Source organism: Typopeltis vanoorti, chromosome 13 (genome assembly GCF_054136105.1).
Source record: "Typopeltis vanoorti isolate ZY-2024b chromosome 13, IOZ_Tvanoo_1.0, whole genome shotgun sequence".
NCBI lineage: Eukaryota > Metazoa > Arthropoda > Arachnida > Uropygi > Thelyphonidae > Typopeltis > Typopeltis vanoorti.
Window position 1 is genome coordinate 36624164 of NC_143561.1, and position 16931 is coordinate 36641094.

General features: G+C 35.1%; 1 protein-coding gene across 1 annotated transcript in view; it reads right to left on the bottom strand.

Moving 5' to 3' along the window:
- The window catches only part of LOC150100051 (uncharacterized), a 49066-nt gene that overhangs the window by 7431 nt on the left and 24704 nt on the right, over positions 1-16931 (bottom strand). The window contains exons 4-8 of the mRNA XM_090403204.1: positions 14416-14735; positions 8682-8715; positions 6514-6615; positions 5560-5735; positions 4731-4764 (exon numbers count right to left, since the gene is read on the bottom strand). Coding sequence (XP_090259330.1) covers positions 4731-4764; positions 5560-5735; positions 6514-6615; positions 8682-8715; positions 14416-14735 — 666 coding nt within the window. The remainder of the gene's footprint in view (positions 1-4730; positions 4765-5559; positions 5736-6513; positions 6616-8681; positions 8716-14415; positions 14736-16931) is intronic.

Here is a 16931-nt window from a genome sequence, read left to right on the forward strand (position 1 = left end):
TGCAACTTCTGTAGACAGTCCAGTTTCATTTTCGCATGTAACATTTGTTTCTTCATAGTTATCTTGTGTCCTCTCTTTTTCTGGAGTAGAGCTACACGGAGTGCTTGCTTCGTCAGAACTTTCTGTTCTTCGTTTTTTATGTGGTCCTGAAGTTAAAAATTTATTCAGCGACCAGCCAGTTTATGTTCCAATTGTACTCGCAGCAATTGTCTTTTCCTGTTTTGTGCACCAAATAACTTCTTTGGCTTTTTTTCCGACATCTAAGGGTTAACACACTTGGTTAGAGTTTAAAATAAGAAGAGCATTAAAAATTGTCCATCAAAATAAATAATAATTTCTGAAATTTTCCCTTCAACTTATTTTTTAACCCCTTAACCGACTATTATTTTTAAGGCGTGAATGGCCAAAGACTGACTATTTTTTTTAATTACAGAATTTGATTTTTCAGATGTTTTGAATAATAAATATGCTTACATTTTAGGTATTTTTTGAAAATTAACATGTAGAGATATTAGGCACCGATTGATTTCTCAGTGATATTTATTCAATATTTTTTATATTCTGGTAATTGTTTAATAATTAAGAAATTTCTAGAATATTAAAATTATTTATTAAAGAAATTAGTAAAAGGACCCCAACCTCAATGTCTTCCAACCAGAACAAGAACAAATATATAAATAAAACTCTTATTGAAAATTATTTATTTTCTAGACGTCTACCCAACATAACATAAAAATCTTTTGTTTTCAAAATAAGATAATTAACTAAAATTAAACAATTTAACTGATTTTCAAACTTAGCAAAAATATAATAGATGTACTTACGTTACGTGAATAATGATCCAAATTCACAAAAAATTTACTAAACAACCATAAATATATTTTATAAAACAAAAGGCAACTGCACAGTAACACTGTTAGTGTAGCGCACAAAATGAAATACACCAAAAATTATCAAGAAAGGGCCAATTTATGTAAACAAAGCTCATCTAAAGGGTTTTATAGCTCATAAATAACCTATGTTTATTAATTTAATTCGAGCCGCGTCAGCCTGATTGCGCCGATAGTCTATCCCGCATATATACGGGATTTTTAGCTAAGGTCCCTCAGCTGATTAATATATTTATAATTTATAAACTATTATCTTTAAAATTTTATTTGTCTATCAAAAATCTAAAAATAAGTACAATTAAATTCAAAGTCAAATTGTCCAAAGTCACTTAAACTCAGAATACACAATACGCTCACTATGTTTCACATTCAAAATTGAAATGACTCCGAAAAACATGTAAGTGCGTGTTTGGATAGACGCTATTTCGTCTATTCAAATTCGAAGCGGAATTTAAGAAAACGAACATCGTAATGTATGTTTCAGACTAAATATTTTTGGATAGATCAGTGTTTCTGAAACTTCAGAAATATCCGTGTACCCTTCTTTAATTTTCATTATCACCAAGGACCTTTTCAAAATACCCTTATCAAAATAATAATAATAATAATAATAATAATAATAATAATAATAATAATAATAATAATAATAATAATAATAATAAATAAATAAATAAATAAATAAATAAAAATATATTTCATTGTAACTGTGTTTTATTTGAATTTAGATGTACATTTAAACAAAAAAACATTATTATTTTTAATAGAACAAAATTAATAAAGATACTAATCATTTTTACTTAATATAAATAATTTATCATCAATGAGAGGAGTGAAATTGCTAATTTCTATATCTGCTATTATTGCTCTCTTTTGTGCGTTTTATAAATCCAGTCTTTAACCAATGATCCATACTTAACAATTTGAAAGCTAAAAAAATTAGCGTATTTACTGGACTATAACTCGCACTTTTTTTCCCAAAATTAAAGCTAAAAAATCGTGCTGCGAGATATATGTGGGGATTTTCGGAAACTAAAGTTTTCAGGAAAAAACAACAACAACTGAAAATGGGTATGACTTACCAAGAAGCTTCTATTCTCCATCACTTCTTCTGTCCTCGAGAGCAGTTTCCTTGCGTGTAATCAAAGTTATCTACCCAAATAGAGTCATCTTCTTTCCCATTATATCAAGCAAAAATTACCAGTTTGAGTAGATATATATTTATATATAGACTATAAACGTTTATGAAATTCACATCGTATGATACTTTTGGGTTGTTTCCTTAAGTATCTAATAAGTGGGTTCGAAAATGTTTAGTTTTAGTATGTATGACTGTAATTTTTTTATTAATAAAACATAATTAACACATATTTAACTGTCAATGGGAAATGGCGCCTTTTTATTTGTTAACTAAACGCTGTATTTTTGTAAAATATCTTGTTGCCGTAATACGGCTGAGCGAGCGCCCTTATTAAGAAGCGCTGTGAGGCAGGCTGCCTCTATGCTACATCCTGTCGACGGTACTGGGCAAAGCACAGCGTAAGAATGAATTCGTGGTCAGTCTTAAATTAACAATTTCCACTAAAGATATAATAAACAATCGAGAATATTTCTAAAATTTTCGCTGAGTCGATGCTTACTCTGTGAAATAAAATTTGCGGTAATATTGATAACGTTTCACTTCAAACGATATAATTCAAGAATAAGAAAATTTATATTTTTTAAAATTATTTCCCGTGGTGAAATGGCGCCCCCTATCTTCAAGCACCCTTGTGCAGTGCACAATCTGCACAACCGCACGGCTCGGCCCTGCTGGTGACAAGATGCGTTTAAGAGATCTGGCTAGTATTGCTGTCGTCAGTGTAGAGGGCTATGATAGATGACATTGGATTGTGCGGGGTGTCCGTCATGTAAATCGAGAAAAGTATCGGTGCCAGGAGGAACCCTTGAGGCACTCCTGCCAAGATCTGTCGCTGTGTAGATAATGTGCCATTTAATTTGACTTATATTCGTCTTCCACAAAGAAATGACTTTATAAGGTGGACCAGATCCAGTGGAATTCCGGCTGAAATCATTGTATAGTAGTCCAAAGTGCCATAGCTTGTCGAATGCCTTTTCTAAGTCAAGAAAAAGTGCTCTGGTGTATTGATGCCAATTGTAGATGGTGGTAATAAACTCAATCAGTCTATGGATTTGTTGAGTAGTGCTGTGAAACTGACGAAAGCCAAACTGTTCTTTTGGAAGGATATTTGACTTGTTTACAGAGACTTGGATTCTGAAAAGGATAACGTTTTCTGCAATTTTGCCCAAATTAGAAATCAGACTGATGGGACGATAACTTTGAGGCAGCTGTTGATCCTTGCCAGGCTTATAAATATAGACCACGGGCTGCACTACTTTTCTAAATTTTTTACTATAGTTTCCTCTTTTTCAGCATTTGAGTGAACAATACCTAGATCAGATTTGCGAGGGGAAAGAGAACTATTTTCGTTTTTGATATTTCTCAGCAGTTTCCAGATGGTTTGATCACTGGGTGATATGGAGGCTAATTTTTCTTCCCATAATTTGTTTCCGTGGGCTTTAAGTGCATCTCTCACTGCACTGTTTCAGTTTGTTGAGAAACTTTTTGTCTTGGAGTGTTATGGTATCGTTTTCTTGCCTTTTTTCCCCCCCCTGATTAAGTTCATGATATCGTCTGGTAGTCGGTTAGGCTTAGAAGCAGTTGTATTTGAGGTGATAGATGATAAGGCTGCATTGATTTGTTGAGTACGTTTATTGACTGCAGATTCGCCTTCTTCTTTGGAGTTAATATGAGGAATAGGGCCAATGCAGTCTGGGGAGCATTTTGGATAAATTTTCCCATTATGAAGGTGTGAGGCAGAGGGGGAAGTCCCTTCTGATTACTCAGTTGGAGCAGAATAGGGGTGTTGTCAGAGGTTAATTCATTTAGTGATTCCAAGTTGTACTATAATTTAACATTCTGGAGGACAACTATATCCAGGACGTCGGAGGAGCCAATCGGACTGTGATGAGTTGGTAATGAGGGGTCAGCCACAGCTGCGCAATTGGAACTTGAGTAGTTAAATAGGATGCGGCCATTCTTGTTGATAGATTTACTGCTCCAGGCAGGATGTTTTGCATTTAAGTCTCAGGCGTTAATGACCGACCCTTCAACTCCGAGGATGGCATCCAAATCTAAGGTCAGCAATGTTTTTGATGATGGGTTGTAGACTGCGTAGATTTTTAGGTTTCTGGCTGAGTTTGTGATGACATTAATACCTGTGATTTCGAGCTTAGTGGTTGAAGGGTTGGCTACAGAATGATGACCGATGTAGTTTTTGATAAGGATGGCTGTACCACCACCTCTATATTCAAGTTTGTCATTTCTGTAAATCTGGTACCCTCTGATTTTGGGGTTGTCAGTAGGCCTCAGGTGCGTTTCATTAATTAATAATATATCCGGGTTATATCTATAATTGAATTCTTGGATTTCTAGTGTTTTGTTTTTGAGACCATTTGCGTTCCAAGCAAGCAATGATCTTTAGAAAATCTGGGGTGAGTTTTTTCTTATACATCAGAGAGTGCAGATAAAATGGACTGGGTTTGCTGTAAAAATCTTTTAGTAGTATTTAGTGACGGATTTGAGTAACTGAAATCCTACAGCATATTTGCAAGAGAAGAGGTGATGGCGGCTGTTATATTTGAATGTGGATTAGGCAGATTCTAGTCTTGGATTGTCTTTTTGGAGCTGACCACCACCTTGACTTATTACATTTACTACAATTATAGGCAACTATATTATCATCATTCACATGGTAATTTCAGATAATAAAGAATACTTACACTGGACTTCACAATGCGGCGCTGGATGCATTTCCTATTAAAATAATAACAACCATTATGAAAAAAAAAAAGTAAATAAATAAATAATGTGTTTAAGTTATTGATAACAAATCAATAACAGTTCAAATGTTTTAATTATAAATTTTAATCTACTTTTAATAATAATAATTTCTTGGAAATGTTACGCTAAAAAAGAAGAAAAGTGAATCAGTTTGACGAAAATTTATTTGTAATATGATTCTTACATTTCGTTGTAAAATTTTAATTGCCGGTACTTTTCTTATAAATGGGATCATGTTTATCTAGCAAAAAATTAGTTTTCGTAGCTTTTCAGAATATTTAATTAAAATATGGAGTTTAAAATATGTGTGAAGTAAAACTCCCACATTGACGACAGACTTCACTAATGCGTGTGTGTGTGTGGGGGGGGGTCGCTTGAGAAAAAACGTCCCTTTCTTTTTCCACTAGTATAAATTCATAGTGCAATTAATCCTACAAAATTATAATAACTAATTGTTGCCCTTTGTTTATCATATTGTCATAATATAATAAATAACCCGAGTCTGCGTCTAAAGTACTTAATAGACATTAAGAAGATCCAGTCTCATACGAGTCATCGAGTGTAGTTTTAGACGTTATCCAAACAATAAATCCATAATTTAGTAATAAAGTATGAATTTTGCGAACAAATATATGATAAAAGTAATACAAATATCCCAACGAACGTAATCTCTACCTGTTCCATCGTATTCCAGGAACTGATCTCTTCTTGTTTTTCCAATTTTATTTCATTGAAGGATAATCTACCATAGTCTTTGGTATAACTCACGTTTCCACTATAAGAGTATCCACATGGATTCAATTCGCACTTTTCTTGCTTAATGTCATCGATAGGGAAAGAGATTCCATGAATGTCTGAACAGTTGTTTAAGTCTGTGAAGGATTCGGCTGTGCCAGCCTGATCCATATCGCACAAATCCTGAGCCAGCGGCGGTTGGGATACTCCTAAAAAAAAAAAAATCACACATAAGTTGGCTTCATTTTTCCGAGCAGAATGCACTAAAAAGTATTAGGAAAATTAATTTAAAAATAATAAGTTACACACACACACACACACACACACACACACACACACACACACACACACACACACACACACACACACACACTTATCTAGGCATGTCCTATGATAAGCTAATTTGTATTTGTGCACTCTTGGCTGAGCTGGCATTTTCCCACACCCATCAGCTTAACGGACTCGAATCTGATGAAACCTCTATTGAGGTCTTTAAGTTTCCACACATTTATTGACCATACAGATACATACTTTCTACTCCTTTTTGGCAAATATAGTAGCGCGGAGCACGTGACGATAGGAATATACCAGTACACATCAGTGTTTTATAGTGTAACAGGAGAGTGTCAATATTTATTTCAGCTTAGTTTATAAACCTTTTATATCATGCCAACACAGTAAATTTAAATAACTTTTATAGATTTCTGTAAAGAGATTTATGTATAGAGAGATTTCAGTATGGACTAAAGAATCACACCGATGTATAACAGAGACAGCAATACATCGACATACTTTGTTGTTTTGGTACTTTTAATCATTGACTTATTATTTTTAAATTAATTTTCCTAATACTTTTTAGTGCATTCTGCTCGGAAAAATGAAGCCAACTTATGTGTGATTTTTTTTTTTTTAGGAGTATCCCAACCGCCGCTGGCTCAGGATTTGTGCGATATGGATCAGGCTGGCACAGCCGAATCCTTCACAGACTTAAACAACTGTTCAGACAGTTGTTTAAGTCTGTGAAAGATTCGGCTGTGCCAGCCTGATCCATATCGCACAAATCCTGAGCCAGCGGCGGTTGGGATACTCCTAAAAAAAAAAAAATCACACATAAGTTGGCTTCATTTTTCCGAGCAGAATGCACTAAAAAGTATTAGGAAAATTAATTTAAAAATAATAAGTTAATGATTAAAAGTACCAAAACAACAAAGTATGTCGATGTATTGCTGTCTCTGTTATACATCGGTGTGATTCTTTAGTCCATATTGAAATCTCTCTATACATAAATCTCTTTACAGAAATCTATAAAAGTTATTTAAATTTACTGTGTTGGCATGATATAAAAGGTTTATAAACTAAGCTGAAATAAATATTGACACTCTCCTGTTACACTATAAAACACTGATGTGTACTGGTATATTCCTATCGTCACGTGCTCCGCGCTACTATATTTGCCAAAAAGGAGTAGAAAGTATGTATCTGTATGGTCAATAAATGTGTGGAAACTTAAAGACCTCAATAGAGGTTTCATCAGATTCGAGTCCGTTAAGCTGATGGGTGTGGGAAAATGCCAGCTCAGCCAAGAGTGCACAAATACAAATTAGCTTATCATAGGACATGCCTAGATAAGTGTGTGTGTGTGTGTGTGTGTGTGTGTGTGTGTGTGTGTGTGTGTGTGTGTGTGTGTGTGTGTGTGTGTGTGTGTGTGTGTGTGTGTGTGTGTGTGTGTGTGTGTGTGTGTGTGTGTGTGTGTGTGTGTGTGTGTGTGTGTGTGTATCTTGTGTTACAAGATACTATGATATTACGAGATGAATATTACGCTTACGTGATATTCATCATGTAATACTAAGGAAACGACTAAAACAAGAAATAACAATAATAGACAAAATCCAAAAAGAAGACTGCAATGATTTGGCCATGTGACCAACTAAAGCCCTATATACAACGATGGAAGGTAAAATATCCAAAGAGCGGTCCAGAATTAGATGGATAGACAAAAATAAAAGAGGACCTGAAAACCAAATCACAACAAGCGACACCAAACTGGACAGAATTGTTCGGACTCTCCAGGGACAGACAGAAGTGGAAAGAGTTCATTCGTCCTCATCATCATCCACATAGATGATGGAAGAGCGAAACGAAGAAGTAGATTATAGATTACGGTTTTGTCTAACATGGGATTTTACCTCAAACCACTTTTCTGTAATTCCTTCAACTCTGACTGCCGACTTACAAATTAAATATAGACTGAGTCTATATTTAATTTGTATAGTCTGTATAATGTTCCATCTACCCTAGTTTTGAAAATCTTTACTCTGGAACCTTGTCATATGCCTTTTCCAGATCTACAAAACTTAAGTACGGATCCTTGTCATATTCCTAAGATTTCTCATTTATTTGTTAAAAAGTGAAAATATGATCCTGACAACCTCTATTTGGCCTGAACCCAGTTTTTTCTTCTCCAAGTTTCCCTTCCACAACTTTTCTGTCTTTTCTGAACTTGCATAGTGGAAATTCCTCTGGAATTCTCACATTCAGCGTTTTGCCTCTTTTCATAAATGGGGACTATGAGAGCTTTACACCAATCATCTAGCATTCTTCCTTAAGATTATGACTTCTATATTATGCTGTGAAGCCACTGAAAAACTGTCTCCGAATTCTTAGTCGAATATCACCTACATTGGCTGTCTTTGCATGCTTGAAGTTTTTGATGGATTTGTCTACCTCAAGTAATCGTATTCATTCTTTAATGTTTTCTGTACCTGTTCTGTTACTGTTTATTTCATTTTACTGTCTTTCAAAGACATTACTGTAGACATTTGTGTGTACAGTATACAATTCACCAGTGAAATCTACCCGTATTTAGTTGTTTTTAAAACTTTCTTATCTGTTGTTCTTTTCAATGCGAGATTTGAAATTATATAAACTCAACTGTTTATATATATATATATATATATATATATATATATATATATATATATATATATATATATATATATATATATATATATATATATATATATATATATATATATATATAAACAGCTGAGTGGAGATCATAGTGAGATGTTAATATTTAACAACAAAAGAATACACTTAATTTTTTTATTAATAAAAAAAAATATAGAAATAATAATATAATTATTATTAGTTACCTTGTAAATCAGGAAACAGAACTACAGCAAAGTTCTGCAAACGTAAAGAAAACATAATTACAAAACGTTGAAAATTAATCCACTGTTATGAAGAACTTTAAATATAAAAGTTCGTGCACGTTTATTAAATTTGTGGGTTTATGAGCAGGATTGTGATTCGTTTTTTTCATGTTGTTTTAAAAAATTATTCGGAATTTGCTTATATGAGTTGGATACAAAAGCTAACGGCTGATAAATGTATTAAGATATATGTGCCACTTAAAAATTATTATTATTAGGTGACACCTCCAAACGTCCAAGGAGTCATCGCGGGAAGGAGGGGGGGGGGGGGCATCCTACTCTACTTCCTCTACATACATCTAATCGTTTTCCCTACTACTTAATTCACCTGCTACACACAACTACAATCAACGCCATCTACCGCCCATCAACACCAACAGTATTTTTTTTGTGTAAATTTCTTTTGTTCTGAAGGCCGATTTGCCAATAACAATATAATATGAACTATTTTAGTGAATAAAACAAAATAACATGTGCAAGATTCATAGCCACACAAGCTGTTATCGTAATGTGACTACGAAAGGAAATTTCAAAATAAAAAAAATAAAATAAAATAAAAATCCACCTGATATTAACATGCTAAATAGGATCAGATAGTATGCATTGTATCCCGTGTTCAAATTTCCATACCTGTTGCAATGATTCATGTAGAAGTTTCTAGAACAAAACTACTTGAAACTGGAATACAAATAAATAATTTATTAACTAAACTTAAGTTATTTAGAACCCGACGTTTCGTTATTTCAAGCTAGCATTAGCACAAGCATATTAACGTAACGAAGATAAGTAATGAACTCATCTTCAGAACAAAGACAGTGGCGTGCTTGTAGGATGACAGTGGCGCTCTCTTGTGTTATTAATGTCAACGGGAAGACTGGGCAATGCGAAAATTAAATCTATGCAAGATCAGGCATCACTTCTGTAGCAGTTAACCGGTTCTGTAGAATGAGAATAAATTAATAATTATTGATTTTTATACTAGTTTCGCTAATTTTTATTATTATTATTATATTTTTAATTATTTTTTTTGTTCCAGAAACTCCGACTTAAAGCATGTATCTGTAGCAGTTGTTATTATCAATATAAAGAAATATCTCTGAAATATCATATCTCTGGTGTCCAAACAACTAGCCACCACATGTAGTGAAAAGGTAAAGTATTTGTTGGTTCTTCTAGTGAAGCAAATCTCCATTTGAAAAAAAAATATATATATATAAAATAATAATAAATTTTCCATAAAAATGTTTAAAAAAATCCTTATACATTTTATTGAGAAATTTATTTAATTTTTAAAAATTACTATCTTTGTTATTCACTTAAATAAAAAGTACACCTCTCTTTCAAATAACAAATAATCTGATATTTAATTACATTTGACAAAATACTTTATGTTGGAAACCATTGTGTTGATTGTGATTTTTTAAAAAACGGTAAGCCACCACTACATTATATAAATCCATTTTAAATAAACATCAGCATTTGTTGCACCATTCAATCCAGGATGAATCAATCGACCGTGAGATGCGGTGATTGATTCATTCAATCCAATATCCTTGGAGGGTAATGGATGGCAATGCTGTAGCTAATGAAGTTCTAACTGAGGCTCGGCTATTGCTGTTACCCTCCTGCCATGATCAGAGCTTTAATAGCTCAATAACACCTTATCCCTACACTGTCCTCTACAGATAACGGTGAAGATGAAAAGCATTCTTGCTTTGGCCCTTTAAACCAGTCCTTATAAGGACTATAATGACCATCTAGCATTATCACTGGAAATCTTAACTCGAAGCATCCTACCTGGAACAGCAGAACCACCAACAAAAACAGCCATATCCTTTTCAACTACACAGGATCAAGCTGCGCTGTCGTGGCAGGCCCAACCGAACCAACTCATCACAGTTCCATTGGCACTGCCGACATTCTTGATGTTGCTATACTACGGAATGTCAAACTTTTATTCAATCTTAGATCACTGGATGAATCATCAAATAATCATCAGGCCACAATTCAATTCTTTTTCACCTGGGAAAACTAGAGCATCTCCCCCCCCCCACACACACACACACTCCTTCACATCTTGGGAGAAGCTATCCAAGATACTCCCAGAACATATTGGCCCTGTGCCTCATATCAAATCCAAAGATGAATTTGAATTAGCGGTGAAAAACCTCAACAAACAAATTAATGCAGCCTTAACAAAACCAACTTTACCACAACTGCCCCCCAATTTTTATTTCTGATTAAATCCAATATGGATTTAATCAGAAGGTTCACATCTGCCTCAAAATTATCTTCCTATCAGCCTGATCTCAAATTTAGGAAAAAATGCAGAAAAAGTCATCCTCTCCAGATTCCAAGCAAAAGTAAACAAGTTAAACATACTCCCAAAAGAACAATTTGGATTTCGCCAATTTCACAGCACTACCAAACAAATGACTGACAGACTATATCATTACAGGCTATAATTGGCATCAACACACCGGAGCTGTATTTCCAAACATAAAGATATTGGCTATATGTTTGGCTATACAAATTTTCAAAGATATAGCCAAACTTTTGACCAAATCTGGCATCAAAGATTACTGTACAAACCCATTGCTGCTCACATACCAATTGAAATGGTGCAATTGATCAAACCATACCTCTGTAACAGATGGATGCAGGTCAAGATAAACGGAATGATATCCACCCAGCGTTCTAATCTGGCAGGAGTTCCGCAAGGATCCTTAGTGACCCCAGTTCTCTTCTCGATATGTATGGCAGACATTGCGCACAACCCAATGTCATCAATCATAGCCTTTTACGCAGATGATACAACGATAGATACTAGCCAGATCTCTTCAGCCTTGTCACCAAAAACTTCAACAAAACCTACTAATAGTAGAGCAATGGTTCTCCAAATGAGATTACAAATAAACCCTCAGAAGAACATATCTATGCACTTCACCAGAAGAACGGTATCTCCTAAAGGGGGACATCTTCCTATTTAATACCATGATTCCCTGGAAAACAGAAGTCAAATATCTTGGTCTATTACTGGATAGAAGACTGACCTTCAACCACCACATCAAGGCCTCATGTGCAAAGGTATCTAAAGCCATCGCCCAGCTCTACCCCTTAATTAAGAGGAACAGTAAACTAAACACCAGGATCAAATTGCTTCTCTACCAGCTGATGATTCGTCCCATAATCACATATGCTTCTCCAGCCTGGAGTCACACTGCCAATACTAATATTCTCAAATTGCAACGAGCGCAAAACAAACGCCTTCATATGATTTTAAATGCTCCATAGTTTGTCAGAGATATTTAACTTCATTGGGACACAAATATTCCTTATATCTTCGCTTTCTTGCAATCCTTAGCAAAAAAGTATTTCCTAAAAACGTCTACAAACACCCCAACGAACTGGTACAGCAAGCTACAAACTACAGCGAAACTGATCCTCTAGAAACGAAACGTAAAAGACCAATAGCTATATTAATTTCTAATATAGACATATAAGCTCCATGCCCTCACAGGGAGAGCATATAGTTCATAAACGTTTCCCTCACCGTATCCCTATCAGATAGCAGGGAGTGTAGAAAGCCTCTGGTTTCACCCTTAGAACCAACAACGTTAAACCATCTAGCATTGGCTAATGTACATATATGTTAAGCTACAGTGACGTGTGCATGTGTGTATACAAGTTAGCATTTTTTGTACAACTGAAATTATTAAAAATTATGAAAAATAAACAAAAAAAAATCTCTAACTTAAGTTAAAAGAAAAAAATCTCAAGGCTTACACGTGTACCAAAAATAAATAGAATTTTATTTAAAAAACTCCAACATATTTCATCGAACATTATGTGGACATCGAAAGGTAGACAGACCAGTCATACGGCATCCAATAAAGGTCGCAGTTGAAACATATGATTACACTGTTAAAGTTCAAAGAAACAATTGTAAAATTGTGTAGACAAATAAGAGTGTAGTTAGTAGCGGTGCACGGACCAGATTTCTTGCGTGCAGAGTGGTGAGTGGAATGGATTGCCAGAATTGGTTCTTGGTTTCCTTACGCTGAATGAATTCAAGGAGAGATATGATAGGATTTGTGTGTATGATAGTTGATTTGGGTCTTCCGCAATGAGTCTCCAGACTCCATGGAGATGCCGTAAAATAATGATAATAATAATAATTAATAGTGATCACTTCCCCAAACTTAGAGATTTGCATGCAATCCGAGCGGTTGAAGTTCCAACGATTTTATAGCGTTTCACAAGTTTCAAGCCAAAAACGTTTAAATTTGAACTTACTGGAATGATGAAGTTTTGTCTGGTCTTAAAGAACTCTGTGCCTAGTGTCAATAACAGAAGAAAAGCCAGACTTCTTGGATTCCAAAAATGTAATATACTCTTGATGTTCTTCGATTCTAATTGGCAGAACGACTAGTCTGTTCAAAATAGCAAAGATGACGTGAGCAGAGTATCTGATAAACACTTGGTAAGGGAAAAGCTGGTCATGTAGCCTTTGTTGATGGTAGGAAGGAAGACAGTTTACGAGCTGGTTTGAAGAAAGCTTATAGGTTGAATTTAGGAAGACTCCTTGTTATTTGTTCCGAGGTTCCTTTAAGGAAATTTAAGTAATTTCCTTAAGTAATAATAAATATATCATCAACAAAACGTAACCATATATGAGGCTGAGGGAATATAGTGCCAAAGAATTTCTCTAGTTGCTTCATAAAATAATCAGCTAAGGCTGGTGAGATAGGACTGCCCATTGCCGTTCCTTCGATCTGTTTGAACAATTTATTATATCATGTAAAATAGCCTGCGTTGATGGTGAATTTAAACAGGTTGACAATGTCTTCAGGGAAATCAGATTGTAAAAACTGATGTCTTGTAGTGGTTTGTTGGTGAATAGGAAGACTACATCAAACGAAACCATAATCTCGTTATTAGACAGATATAGATATTTTATTTTCCTCTTCACAGTCAAGACTGATTTTAATATTTATTTAGCCGGCCTGGTTGGCCGAGTGGTCAGCGTATTAGCTCTCCAGCCAAAAGGCTGCAGGTTCGAATTCCGCTGCGGGCATGGATGTTTGTGATTGTCTGTGAAAATATTAGTAGTGGTAGTAGACAGAAGATGGCGTTGGTGTCGTTGCGGTTCGTTGTGGTTGGTGGATTGAGTGGTGGAGACAGAGAGCTGTGGAGTAGGTGCCCTCCCTCGATGAGTCGTTGGACTCCGTGGAGGTGTCAAGTAATAATAATAATAATATAAGAACTAATGTGGTCAGTGAGATTCCGAAGATAATGATGAGAGAGATGATGATGTTTTGCAAGATGATGATGTTTTGCAAGGTAGTAAGTGGGAGAGGCAATAGAGTCCACTGGTGGGCTTAGCGGGTTGCCATTCGTATGGATGACAACCATTTTTTTTGGAACCAGAATAATAATAACAGCAAATTCAAATTCTCTGTTCTCAAAAATTTGTGTTCTATAAACGTATGCAAATGACATAGAATTTTTCTGAAAAAATATAATAATTCAATTTTTGTATTTTTGAATATAATATAATTTTTGAATGGTAGTTTTGTGCATCCATTACACATCAGATTGCTTTTAATTTTATTCATTTCAAAAAAAATTAACTAGCAAAATTATCTTCTAAAATGATTTGCAATGAACTAACCTCACTGGAATGTGTTGAAGAATTATATCTTCTAGATGCATCGAGATTTACCCATGGTTCTTCATATTCAGAAGTGAGAGAGTCTGAGTTGCCATATCCGAGACTAGTGTTTGTCCATGGAGTGTTGTTATTATGTCCGTCGTTTATGTTAGAGATATTATACGTGTAGATATTTGGGCAATAACTCGGTACCTTACGGATCTCTTCCACTGGAGGCGTTATTGGCGAATGCGGTGGAGGTGGAGAAGTAGGTGGAGATAATGGTTCTGACTTGGTCAGCTGACCAGTCTTTAGCTGGTAAAACAACTTGTGCAAAGGACCTGCAAACGATATTCATTATAATATATGGTTATATGCATGACAAGAAACATGAACCCACCCACCCACCCACCCACCCACACACACACACACACACACACACACACACACACACACACACACACACACACACACACACACAAAAAAAAAAAAGCATGTCACTAACAATTTTAATTAGATTCTAATCAATTTCTAACAAACAGAAGAGGGAACTATTTTCCATGTATGGAACATCACACCTAATACCACGCGCGAGGAATGATACAAATATTGCAAATTACAAATAAATTTTATGATACGCAAGCAACAATGACACGCAGTAATTTAATGGTGCTATCAAAAAAGCATCAATCCGAATGTTCGGTATTGTAAACAGCAAATGAAATGTTTTATATATAAGAATTATATTTAATTAAGTATTTAAGTATTTTAAAGTGCATATTCAAGTAAATTGTTGTTCAAATAAAATGCAGAAAAATGTAGATTATTTAAGCGGACGACAGAATAAAATTTTCTTGTTTTTTTTCCATAATCAATGCAACAGATGACAATATAATTTAAAAACATTACAACTTTTAACTTCCTTTAATTCACATAAACCATATAATTCTTGATATAATTGTATAATTATATTGTCTGCGCGGTTAACCTAGTGGCTTTGTGCTTCAACCATATACCTGGGGAAGACGTGTCCTAGGTTCGATTCCCGTCGACGACATGAGGAGCTTGAGGATCTTCCTCAGCCATAGCCAAGTTAGCTGGTCTTGGGTGTGGAAAGCAGGGTTTTTTCCCCAGTTTAGCTGGGTTTTTCATCCCGCAAACAGGCAAACCGGCCCCGTGAACACACACGGATACAATCAGAAATACCTAAGACGATCCCTTCAGCCATGGGTCTGAATTGTCAGCTATGCTGGTCCCAAGCCAGGATAAAAATAAGGTGGAATGAGGTGGTGCCGTAGCTCCCCGTAATAGGGGCTCACTACCGTTGAATCACCATACGAAATAAAAAAAATAATTATATTACATAAAAGCCTATTAATTATTAGTTATTTTCAAAATAATTAAAATTTTTAGTTATTTATAAAAGTCTCTGTAACGCCATTTTATTTTCTACATATGAATAGATGAATAGATAAAGTAGATAAAGATAAAATACATGGACGTGAAGTTGGACTCGCCCAGAGTAACAGATGGCAATGCTGTTGCCAATGAAGTTTTAACTGAGGCTCGGCTATTGCCTTACCCAACGATGACTAGAGCTTTTAGCTCAATAACATCCCATCCACACAAATTTTCTTCATTCAGATGAAGGGATAAAGAGTCAAGGACTCGGTCCATCTCCCCCCAAAATAATAATAATAATAATAATAATAATAAAATACATGCTATGTATTCGGCATAGAAATGTAATGCGTAGTTCCAGTGAACTGTGAATAGTATGATGAGGATTGAATTTTGACTTGTGATATTTTAGTAGTTTTCTTATTAACTGTGACATTGCGGTAATTTTATCTACCTGGAAGAAGTATCAGAAGATTCACGGGTAAGTCACTTAAAATGAATAATCTAGATAATCCAAAGCCTTCACAAGAAACTTGCTTTTGAGCTACTTAAAAAGCTCTTAAAAAGATTTGATGAGGAATCGCCAGAATTTTTAAATTTATATTCCATGACAAGTAGTGAAGGGTAAGACATAAGAACGGAGGGGGGAAAACATTTATTTGGTGGTTTACCCACCAACTACAAAGTTTAAGGAAGTACACGCGCGCAAGAAGCGCAGACCAGAAGAAATACTGAGGGATGACAGGATGGAAGATGAAGTCCCTGAAGATGACCTTCTAGCTCTCCTAGAGAGAAGGTGCCTCCGATAGTCCTTATTCAAAAAATCGATAGTCAAAAAGCACAGATGGACGACTCTAATGTCTACTATGATAGATCTACAGATAACTTACGCAGGGCCTAAAACTGTGGATGGCATAAAGATCGAGAGAACTTTATGACATCCACATAGATCTACAAATAACTTACGCAGAGGCTAAAAATATGGATGGCATAAAGATCGAGCCCGCCACAATAGACGATTTTCGCAAACTAACCAAAACGATGGATGGCCGGGCATGCAATCCCACACATTCTTCCTCAACTCTGAGAAAAACGTAAAGGTGGTGCTCCGAGGAGTGTCAGAGGACATCACCACG